Source organism: Cuculus canorus, chromosome 9 (genome assembly GCF_017976375.1).
Source record: "Cuculus canorus isolate bCucCan1 chromosome 9, bCucCan1.pri, whole genome shotgun sequence".
Taxonomy (NCBI): Eukaryota; Metazoa; Chordata; class Aves; order Cuculiformes; family Cuculidae; genus Cuculus; species Cuculus canorus.
In genome coordinates this window covers 15,342,411-15,354,857 of record NC_071409.1, presented here as the reverse complement: position 1 = coordinate 15,354,857, position 12,447 = coordinate 15,342,411, and the positions used below count along the sequence as shown (strand labels likewise).

Genomic DNA, 12,447 nt, shown 5'->3' with positions numbered 1-12,447 from the left:
GGATTTACTGCTAGGCCAAACACATACAAGGTACTTCCACTGAATAGCCTTGACATTTCTACTTCTTTGAGAACAGAAGACAGACGCTGAGATTTTGCTTTTAACCATCCAACTTTTTTTGTTTATTTTTAAAAAGATTTCCAAAATATTTCCATCTGCACCTGTTTTATTCTTTCTGTGCAACTAGCATAATATTCAACTACCAAGAAATATAGTCATGATTTGTACTGTAAGATGTTTTTCCTGTTCAGCTATGTTCTGAAACTCCTGCAATAAACTGCAATAAATTAAAAGTTAAAACAATAGCCCAGTGGTTCTGAGAGATCCTGCCACTTAAGAAAGCGGATAATAAAGAATATATACAACAGTAACTTCTTTGCTGCCTGCATGCAATGGAACATTTGACTGAAGTTAACTGTGTGGGAATTTATCCCTTGCCACCTGTACCATTCTAAAGTTTATCTTTATCACATTTTCTGATTCTTATCTGCTAAATTTACTGAAAAATCCTGTTTTCTCTAGCTCTATCTGTTCATTACGTATCATTTGCGGTCCTTCTCTAAAGACTCTTCTGGACCCCAAGGTCCTTTTTAGCGAACAGAAATCCTACAAAAAATGCTTTTAGATCTCTTTGTACAGGGACTTCTGGATCTTCTCCTCATTACCCAGTTCCTTAAAGGCTTTTGTGGGGTCTTTTTCTTCACTATACAACCAGATGCTATTGTTTTTAAGGCAGTATCCACAAACACCAGTAACATCTGCTGGGACACAAAATCCTGCGCCTCTAAAATCTTTGGGGAATTGTCCCAGGTCCTGAATTTATGAACTGAACCGATCTGGAAGGCGACTTCACCCACAGCATCCCTCCTCCCTGCAGGAAAGTAAATTCACTATTATGACTAATTCTACTGGTATTTGCGCACCCATTTGCAAGTTCAGCAGCCATGGTATTAGAGAAGTCCTTCATAGACAGTCTACCTTCTATATTGTTTTATTCCTGTGTCTTTTTCCCCTACAGCTTTCTTTGTGTACTGCCAAAAATAAAGGTTTTTGAATAAGGATAGATCTCTATAAAATATCTATACTTGATACAAACAAATATGTGCAATAAATATGAATTACCAATAACAAATCCTGCCCATCTGTTCTTAACCAAGCTTTGAACCAATCTTTTCCCAAGTAGCTTTCAAATACACGCAAGAAAAGCTTTAAGAAATTTTGTTCCAGCAATCAACGGTCCAAACAAATCCAAACTTTCTTAATTTCCACTCCAACACCTGATCAGTTTAGAGCACTTGTCCAGGGATTAGGCTCAGTCTATTTCCATTGGTTTGGAGCAAGCTGTCCTATTTCCATCCAAGCTGAGGGGAGCCCTATGCTGCAAAGCTGTCTCACTGATTTCAAGACAGATGTTCGGTGGAGGAAGGGTGATGCAATCCAGCCCTCTGATTCCATTCAACCCTGCATTTGGAAATTGGAAGTGATATGTGTTTCCACACACAATGCCATGTTACTTCGAAAGAAGAGGCAAAACATACTGTCCATGCTGCAACTCCCCAGCGTTACATGGGATTACATAACGGGGCACAGCAGGGATCTGGGTTAGGCACAGACTTGAACATATCTTGTATATTTCAAAGAATCTGCAACCACAAGCCCTTAATAGAAGAAGATATGTACCTGCTTCTAATCATTGAGATACGTCTCATTCACTTGCCTAGCAACACAACAAAAACCCACTAGACTGATCAGCAGATAAGAGGAGAGCCAGCTAATTGTGCCCAATATCAAAGGAAAAACTGACCAAGCATTATGCACAATCCCAGTCTTTGTAGGTCTTCTTTATTTTTTACCATATTTGACTCCTGCAATAAATTTACTTAAATTGCAGTTTATGGTCATTTTACATTTGACTCTTATATCACTGTGGAGTTTCTGTCATGATCTCTCTAAGCTGAGTCTGGTATCTGTTCATCTGAAACATCTTAGGAAGAAGGCAGCATCATAATTTCATAATGTAATTTTTAACTCAATGCTAGTCCATTCTTCAGTGTTTATCTTAAGCAAGTCAGCCCAATACGAGTTCAGTTACAAACTCTTCCTACACTCTGCGCTGCAGGAACCAAACAGATTAGCTGAAAGGTCCTGTACCATACGTTGTTAGAGCAAATTTGACCCTACAGCCCCCTTAAGTGGCCTGAGGAACAAAGCTGAATAGAAGAGCAAATATTTATGTCTCCAAAAGCAAAATATAAGTGCACAAAACTGCAAAATTAAAACAACTCAAGTGTTTGCAACCTACATCAGGCAAGAACAAGCATGGAAGGAGAAGTAGTGCTGGAGGTCTCCTGAGATAGCAGAGAACATCTTGGGGCTACCAGGGTTCTACAGATGTTTTTCAGGCACAATATGCTGGAGCTCACGCACTAAATTATGTCTACTAAAGCATCCATGAGGTCTAAGAAAAGCAGCCCTAGTGTCTGTAGGCCTGCAGTAGAAAATGGATAACTTTATCAATATTTGGCAAAACATTGGTTGGTTTTACCAAAATGCATAAAATAGGCTCCTTAAAGAGAGATGCAAGTCCTCACTCTCTGCAGATCTCTATATTCTCTGTAGAATATATTTCCATTCTGCAGTACAACAATTCCTCCTAGAATAAGATTTAAATTACTGAAACTTGGATTACTTTTTCCAAGACTGTAGGGGTACAGGAACGAAAGAGCAACACTAAGAACCATGTGAGTCATCAATAAACACACAAAAAGATGTACAGAAGCTCTATGTGGCCAGAAGTAGTGCTTTGAAATCAGCATCAAAAGACCTACACACAGGTAAGACAACCCTTCAGAAATGCACCTCAATCATTTCTGCTGCCTCCTTCCCCATCACAGCCTGACATTTCACTAGAAAGGGAATTGTCAGCCTTTACATTTGTCAAATTTCATTTCTGTTCCTACTAGTAAGCAGCTTTTGAACACAATAGCATCAGCTGTATACATTACCAGAAATACAAATACCAGTTGCCATCGATTCCCAGAAGATGTCTGGCAAGTGTGGGAAGCTACCCTGGTGCCACTGGGACATGCAAGTCCCCTGACAGTGTCTTACATGATGAGATCAGAATAAATCTTTAAATATCTGCACCCTAGGTGAAAAGATTCATGCTTAAAAGTGGTACTGTTGTTTTCTGAGAACACTCTGCAACATTTGTACAAACTAAGAACGGCTCTGTGTACACTCCTGGCTGCAGTAACTTGCTAGAAGACGTGCAGAAAGGACCACAAAAGAGTATTGGCTCAAATTGACTTGCTTAAAACCTCAAGCTACCCTGAAACAGCTCTACAAAACTAGGTGCAGTCCAGATCCATCTTTTACTCCAAGATTATGCTGAGTCATCTAAATGAAGTACAGCTCGTTCATACTTCTAAAGCCATTACATAAATAAGTCTATTTGCCTTCTTTATTGGAGCTGATCTCTTTTAAACATGTACTCACAAATGTGAACAGCAAGCTTACCTCCCTACTGCTATCATTAAACAATAACAAGGAGTAAAACTATTAATCAAAAGCAGACTCCAACATAAAATCCTCTCAAAACCAGACTGGCTCACTGAAGACGTATCTCTGAAAAGTTTCCAACTGCTGCAATATCCTACAGTGAGCTCCATTAAAAATACAGCTATTCCCACAACCATTCCATGCCTCCTTTGCTAGTGACACTCTGCTACTGGATAGGTCTTCATGACAGATTTGTGGATTACTTCTGCAAAAAATTTCTTTCCATCTTTTACTGAGTAGGTAGCACGGTTGATTCCTTCATCCAGCGACTGGAAATGATGAGGATTACTCTGAAAATCACTCTGAGAATTACTTTAAAACAAAGGTGCAAAACCAGTTCCTTATCTCTCTGCTTGTTGCCCAAGATCCTTCAAGTCAAAGACAGTGCCTCAGCCTTGAATAAATTAGCAATGAATACTTTAGGACAAAAAATTTCATTCTTCAAAATCTTCTGAAATGCACCAATTTTGCTGTCTGATAGAAGTAGTGCAGACAATAAGCAGTCTCTTTTTCCTTGCCGTTACTACGGGTGCTATACACCAACAGAGAGACATTTTCTGAATTGGGTTCTGCATTCTCTGCTGATTTTTTGAGATCTCCTGACATCATGAGGATGCCAGATATGTGGTTTGCTCCTGTTGGGGTTTTTTTGTGTGTTTTCTTTTAAGTGTTTTACATATGGGCAAAAAAGATGGAAAAAAATAATAATTTCTTGTAACCACATTTACATTTGGAATAAAAGGCGTATTAACTCTTAACACAACTATGTCCTCATGAGAGATGCAGCCTTGCCAGCCCTGGATAAGCTCTTAACCTCTAAAAAAACTCTTTGTCATAATAATTACAGCTAGCATAGCTACTTTTAAAGCCAGTATTCCGCAGTGTACCTCCAAAATATATGAAGAGGCTTTATCAAGCACAAGACAGAGGTTCCCATAAGGGTTTTCTTTAACACTGAAGAGCTTTGCAAACAAGTGAACCCAAAGGACTCCTGGAACCCGTTTTGGACCTTTCAAAGTCCGCAAATTCCTGAAAAATTTAAAGTAAGTGTACAGGTATATTCAAAAATTTCACATATGTTGATGGATTTATATGCCTGCTTTTGCCAGACACATTTAATAACCCTATCATAGTAGTCTATGTAGTGCCACAGTGGACCACAGGCTGGAAATCACCGAGTAAAGCTATCACCTCACTGTGGGCCAAAAAAGTAACAAATCCATAGAGATTCAATTTGCATGCAAGAAATTGGTGATACAAGATGGATCTGGATGCCTCCTGTCAAATGCAAAGGACAGGTCTGAGGGCTAAAGTCTTCAGTGATGGAAGCTGAAGAGAAAAGTCTTCCCATCTGGGCAGAGCCCAGTCCTGTCCAGGAACAGGTTGGTGGTAACACAGTAGCTCTAAATGCTGATTCCCCCTCAGGATGCAAAAGTAAGGGCTGCAATGAAGAGTTCATATGTCAGGTAATATAAATATATATGCTTCTGTTACTTCCTCCTGGTAGAACAGACACTATATGATGGTCATACCCTGCCTGAGGATCTAGCACCTTGTCTCTGGGAGACAAAACTGTTCCTGCTCCTGTGTTATACAGAGGAATAGACAACCCCTGAAAGCATGGCTTTGACATAATCCTTTCACATACTCCTGAGCCTTCATAGAAGACCAGGGAACAGCTTCATCTGGAGGCTCCAGAAGGCCAGCACAGGCCTGACACAGCCTCTCGGAGAAAGACAAGTCAGAAATAAACAGGCCAAGAGGACTTGGGTGTTTTCTTTCTCCCCTACATGCAGGCAGATCCCTCTGCCTCATGCCTGTATAGAAAATTATCAAAAGCAACAAAGCAGGGAAGATTGGCAAAGCACAGCAGCGTGAATGAAGCTCACACAGAGGGCAACTTCAAAAAAAAAAAATCTATTTTTTTTTTTCTCATTTTGATTGCATTAGAAAGACTTGCTCTAAAGAGACTTAACCAAGGCATGGGGCAGCACTGCAGCCACCCACCTCCGCATCACAAGGGGATTTTTAGCAGCCATGCTACAGAGCTCCTCCAATCAAGAAACATCCCAGTAACACCTAGAACATTCTTGGCTGAACTTTTCAAGTAGAGGATTCCTGCTGCACAGGTACATCTCCATCCTTATACAGGGGATAAAGAGGCTTCAGACAGCATTTTCTACAGTTGAGGTCAGAGAGACAAGGCAGACTGCGGTAACATCCCTGATCAGCAGGTATCTCAAAAAGTCCCAGTAATAACGGACAACCCTGCAATGGCTTTGCAGGCTTTCTGGGAAAGAAGAATTCTTGTTTAAACAGATATGTCGCTTGAACACTTTCTCCATATGGCATATGGATAAGAGAAAAATGCAGATGTATGCACGACAAACCAGCTCAGTGAATGGCTTTATGTAACAGCTAAAATCCACAAGTATGTGAGCAGTAAAGGCACAGAAGTCAGACTTCAACACCTCAGATCTGAGGAGCTGTGGGATCACACCACTGTCATAAATCTAGAGATAATTCAAATGACAAAGCAGAAAGACATACAATAGAGTTCAGCTTAGGTTCTCTCAAGAATACCGTTTAAATTTTCTGTGAAATTGAACAGCAAATTTTCCTTATTCTTGCCTTAAAACTGTTATTGTGCAGTATAATTAGAAATAATTTTGCTGGCCATAAATTTTCTTCTATCTCTGATTTTGTTATCAATTTTATAGCCCTGTAATACTAGGCTGTACCTGGGTCTAAATGACATGACAATTCATTGGCCATACTGCACAGAATGAAATCAATCCCAAAACCATGGAATGAAATCTTTGATATCATCATATTGTGGTGATTATCAAGACCAAGGAAAACTAAACATACACACCAAAAAAAAAAAATCACTTTAGCATTTTTATTCATAGCAGATGGACTAATCAAATCATGCAGTGTTTCTAACCAAGCCTGTTACTGGATCTCATCAAACTAAATGAGCAGAACTTGGATGGCAAAGTAAGCTTACAAGAAGGAAGTTCCTTAAGTCAGAATCATCAAGATTTGGCTTCTGGAGCTTTGCTTTCTGTTCTATTGGCTTACGGCATAGTAAAAGTACAAATAAGGCAGAACAGAAAGCTTAAAAGGCAATGAGAAGAATAACACAACTTATAAGGCACACTCTGCTCATCTGACAATTCCCAGCAGCCTATAAACACCCAAAAGCAATTCAGCCAGCGACCTTCAAAAAATTGGATTCCTTTATCAAGGGACTGCGTATTCAAGGTCAAAGTTCCACTAGACTTCAGCTTGCAAGACTGGCATATTAGCTATCCAGCTGTAACTCCTGCAACGACAGGAGACAGCTGAGATCTGCTCAACTCAAATTACAGCTCTGATTATGCCACATGCTATGGTTCTGCACTTCCTGATACTAAGACTACCTCAGAGTGCAGCCTGAAGATATCTGCTCTAGGATTTCTCAAAAGAGGCAATTAAAACAAGAGGAAAACTAGTTTATTATTCTATTTGTATTTGGTAAAGAATACTTTATAACAAATTACACATACAAATGTGTTAATGGCTGAATATAAACACTGAGAAGTATTTTGTAAAATATATCTCATACCGTCAGAGAGTTGTTTACAGGATAAAGCATCATCAAGATCCTTGGCAGTTGATGGGTCAATGGTGAAAATGCATTCCTTCCTATCCAAGACAAAAAGAAGAAAAGCAAAATTTATCTTCTAGTCATGAAGAAAGTATCAAAACACAGAGATCATCAGAGACATCCAGACAACAATAACCATGTTTTCAGAAGACTCTCTCTGTTGAAACATCTTCCAATCTAATCTGAAAGTCTAAATCAGAAAGAAAAAAAAAATAAAATGTTTTCGGCAAGTGAATCTTCTTGGGTTTTTTTAATTTTTTTTTATTGGTTTAACTGCTTGTTCTTAACAGCTTTCATTTCATTACTGATTGTCCTCCACAAAACCTAAACAATTTAGCCCATCAAGTTCACTCCAAAGAAACAAGCAGGAAAAAGCCTTGATGCCTTGCAGAGAGAGTAAAAATAGATTGTTGCTAATTGCAAAGCTAAATGGAACACAAATAACCCCCACTCCCATACTTAAAAGCAGATATTGCAGCATCTGAAACTCTACAAGCACAGCTAGCAAGGAGCAAAGGCAGTGAAACATCTACAGACCAAACTGGATGATGACAAAACTGAGTGAGAGTTCTGGTCTCAGTAAAGACACCAAAGGGGTGCGGTACTTTATAACATCTACATTGCCTATTCTGCACCAGAGAGAAAAGCAGGTTAGGTAGGAAACACTATGAAAGTTGTAGAATGAAAGAGCCCTAAATCAGCTAATTAGATCTAGCAAATCAACTTGATGCATAGGAAAAGCTGAATGCCCCTCTGCATATGCTGTACTAGGTGGTACTTGCAATAGGCAGCCCTGCCCTGGAAGGCTTACATTGTTAAGTCCCACAGCGGTAGGTGGCAGAAACACTGAGAACATACCTAGATGGACCACAGATATGGTTCAAGGCCACATAGATGAGACAAAATAGAGTATCTGACTCAGGAATTACTATGTTTAACGTAGGGCAGCCTGGCACCAACAAGACCCGAAACACTAAACAGCTTCCTAAACTCCTATTTTAAGACTTCCCTTCATCCTGGGCTGAAAGCAACTTCTTTCCCAGGCCCCTGTCTACAGCAGGCTTCACCCACGCAAGATGTGGAATGTGAGAGTGGCGCTGAAGAGCAGTGAAGACAGTAAAGGAATAGGTTTGCTAGCTGATTTTACTTTTAACCTTTAGAGTAAGTTCGGTCCCTTCCTGGTTAAAAGATCCCTAAAGCACAACAGTATGGGCTGAGGCTGCCAAAGAAGAGAACAGACCACATCTTTTCTTCTTTGCCATAGAAAAACATATATCGTCATGACAACTCCCTTCTAGAGATGTATAATGAAAGCACGTATTAATTTTCTTACAGCAAAACCACCAGAATACTCCTGGGGTAGAAGAAGTGGGAGGGGAAAAATTACAGCAAACTTTCAAAGGAGCAGGTGTCACATGGAATTAGCAAGCCTTAGCCTTTTTGCACGGGTGCTTGCACAGTGAGACCAATGTCTCTGTCTTCCAGGCCTACCACTTGAGTGCTTAAATACCCTGGGTGGAATCTGTTGGTGTCAGACAGCTGGCAGCATATATTTATATCATTCCACCAGACACACTAAACAGAGATTTTCAAGGACATAAAAATCAGTAAAGCACTTCACTGCCTTCTGAGACTTTGAAAATCTTTTGCTATCCAATCTAAAAACTAGCATATTCTAAAACTGCCTTAATCCCCAGACGCACATTAGTTTCTGATCCTTCTCATGCATCTAAACAAATTACGGATCATGACACTGAAAGATATAAAATCTTTTAAACTACACTGGGACTTTGATCTGTTGCAGCACTGGGAATCGTAAAGGCTTTCAAACAACCTTACTTTCATAAATATATATTCCTCAAAATTCCAGCTAAGGGTGGAATTTCAGGATGCCGCCACTCCAAGGTACTGTGCAATGTTCTTTGGGGAGATACACAGACACCCATACTACAAGCAGCGTGTAAGGTTGGATGCGTGCCAGAGTGCACATATGGATACACCAGGTCCCACTAATTCACTGGATATAAAGGCAACAGCATCCCGGCACTGCAACTGCCCCTGCCCGAGCCACATTGGGTGAATCTTCCTTTGGGTTAGTTCACTTAAAAGAGCAAATGGCACTGAACAGACACTAATGGCTTGCTTTATCTGACACGTGAGCAAGAAAGGCTTAAGAGCTTCTTCAAAAAGGATGTGGGTTCCTGTGTCAGGCAAACAGTTAGCTTATCCCAGATGTTTGGGGCCTGCAACCACAAGCATCTGCCACCCATTGTGAATTGTAGCTCCGGGCACTTAAAAAATTAGCAGATTGGTTTCAACGAAGTGCATATTTGCAGTCTGCCCTGGAAAGAAGTGAGCATAAACATGCGGGTGCCAAAATCTGAACACGTTTATACAATGGCAGTCACTAATGGGATGCTTTGCTGAGATGTATTTGGCCAGCCAAATCTACTGCCCAGATCAGCGGTGGCCCCAGTTCAGAGAGCCCCAAGCTCTGCTTGTGCAGTGCTTCGTGCACAGCTCGCTGCCCTCCGGGATGCGCTGGCCGGGTTCCGAGCAGCCTCTTAGCATGCAAACTGCCAGCACAGACACAGCTCACCGTCTGAGATACTTAAACTCACAGATGCAAAGCTGAAGAGGGGTCCAGACAAATATTGATTTAGCATTTCTCAGCAGCATTTCTATGTGCAGCACAGCTGGGATATATTTTACCACTAGACTCTGCTCCACTTCTCCTTTAAAACCACTCAAGGGACTTGGACTTGTAGCTTGTCACAGGCACTTTATTCTGGGCACAGACTGCAAGGTGAGGTAAGAAAGTCACTGAGCAAGTACCACTGCGAACGATACTCTCTGGCACAAGGGCTCTGCAGAAGTATTACAGAGCCGATGGACAGTTAGTCAGTGGGACAAGAAGCCGATCTGCAAGCAGAGCTCAAAATTCATAGCGATGAGATAATCCTGGCACAGAGGAATACACCTCGCTGAAGTTTTCTAAGTGAATTCCACTCACCAGTAATTGCATTATTAAGTGTGATATTTCTGGTTTTCAGTTTTTATTACTGGAGAAGTTTCAGATGGCTACAGGAACCAGGACTGGCATGTGGGAGAGAAAACAATTCACAGAGTGATGGGACCATAGCGCGGAGCCCATGGGCAGCACCCCACACATGCTGCTCCAGATCAAGGTCTCTGAGGAAGGCATGTTCTCTGCTATCTCCTCTTGCTTTTCCTCCAGCCCTAACGGTATCACATTTTATTTCCAGCACACTGCAGAGACCTGCCTGCTGTCCCAGAGAGAACCGGCACAAGGCAATGAAAAACAGGGAGAGGAAGGGCCGGGTATGGGCAGAACAGCCTGCCTGCTGCTGCCCAAGCTGTCCCCTCCCTTGGCACCCACACCAGCCACTCCTGTGCAAACCCCTGGGGAGGATCCTGGAGGTAGCTGACAAAACCCACCTGAATGAAGAAACAACATTGCTCCCAGTTGTGTGGCAAGCCCACTGTACAAAGAGGAAGGAATCATCAAATTTCAACCCTGACCATTCTGTCTGGCTGTACAATAACCCAAAGGCTGCGCCACAGAGGATCTCAGAGAGATCAGACCACATCTCTGACTGTAACCAATAACAAAACCAACCTGCACTGGGTTGTATGACTAAATCTCAAGGCAACAGTTCTTTTAATGCACCTGCTAGCAAAGACATTGCTTAAACACAAGCAAATAGCCCAGCTACATGCATGCACATTTGCACTGGCCACAGGTAAATAAAGCTTGGCAGTTGTCTCCAGCTCTGTAGGGCTGTCAAGGTGACCTTGTGGGTTAAGGAGCTTGATCATCCCCCTCTCCCACTTTTTTAAGAGCCCTGAAGGAGCCATCTCTCATTGTCATTACAGGTAATAAAAATCTGGTTTATTAATTTCAATTGTCAAAACATACTTTGAAAAAGTAATGAAATGTTCCAAGTCCATTTGTTTCAACACACTGAACTTGGCTAGTTAAAGGAAACCAGTTTAGGAGATAGAGACACAGAGTTAAGAGGTTTTCTGGTCTTCATACTGGAAAACACTAGAGATAAACAAGTGTCTTTATGAACCCCCCAGCGCTGATCAAAACCAAACATTTCAGCATGGAAACTTCCATTTTTTAGAAGAGCCTCTTTGCCCAAAATGTATTTAACGCAGGTTTGCATTAAGGTGGACTTGTCCTGGCATGGAGTTTCTGTCAATGGAAGAATAAAAATCTTTTCTCCCTCCTCCTCACAGCCAGAGGTGTTGTGCACCAGAGCAAAGCAATACCTGCAAGAGTTATGGAGGATCCAGGGAACAGCTCACAGAGAGTGTGGTGGACCTGCAAGCACGCATCAGGAAAGCACATGCCTCGCAGACTTCCTAGACCCTGCCAGTCCTAGGCAGTGCCTGGGAGCACTGCTCCAGCCACTTCTCACCCTGAGGCAGTGACAAGAGCACTGCTCCAGCCAAAGCTAGTGTGCTGGTCCTGTCTGCCATCTAACAAATCAACCACCTGGGAAAAAAAATTGCAGAATAAAGCACTTAGTTTATTAGACAGTAACAATGGTGTCAACATATACAGGCCGGTATATCAATTCTAATTTAAGGAAAGCTAATTAAGTGCAGTTTCTCTTTGCACAGCTTAAGGAAGACTAATTAGAGTAGACAAGCATATCTACAGAGCCGTTAGTCTATTTACCTTTAACAGAACCTAAAATAAATGGCTAATGCAGCAGTAGAGGTAAGACAAGTAGTCTGTTGGTGTGCTGGAATTACCATCATGGTAATTAGAATGTTCACAGACCACAGGACCGCAGCAGCAGTTTGGTTTTCTTTGTGCAAATACAAACATCTACGCAAAGGTATTTGCAAGAATCAGCAGAGAAAACACTGTACAGTTGGTTCTGCAAGGTTTGGTGCATTATATCAATTTTTACCAGCTAAACTGTCCAGAATTCAACATATCAGTTAGTTTAGCCATAAAACAAATACCTACGACACAAGGAGATTGATTACAAGCCCCAGTCATCAGGCTTCCATCTTCACTCAAGTGGAAGGCTACTTGGATCAAGATGAAGCATTGCATTTGCAAGCCGGAGGGCTCAGACTGTACTTGAGGCAAGGTTTCTAGCATAGCCAGTTATTGGGCAAAGTTTGGTCATTGCCAGTGTGATTTTCTGTAAAAGCAGCTTGGTGCTGCTACCAGAGAAAAGTGCCTGTTT

The 12,447-nt window shown here is 41.4% G+C and overlaps 1 protein-coding gene across 4 annotated transcripts in view; it reads right to left on the bottom strand.

Moving 5' to 3' along the window:
* The window catches only part of DIS3L2 (DIS3 like 3'-5' exoribonuclease 2), a 191,330-nt gene that overhangs the window by 86,313 nt on the left and 92,570 nt on the right, over nucleotides 1-12,447 (bottom strand). For all 4 annotated transcript variants that reach the window (XM_054074488.1, XM_054074490.1, XM_054074487.1 and 1 more), the window contains one exon: nucleotides 7,172-7,251. In XM_054074488.1, coding sequence (XP_053930463.1) covers nucleotides 7,172-7,251 — 80 coding nt within the window. The remainder of the gene's footprint in view (nucleotides 1-7,171; nucleotides 7,252-12,447) is intronic.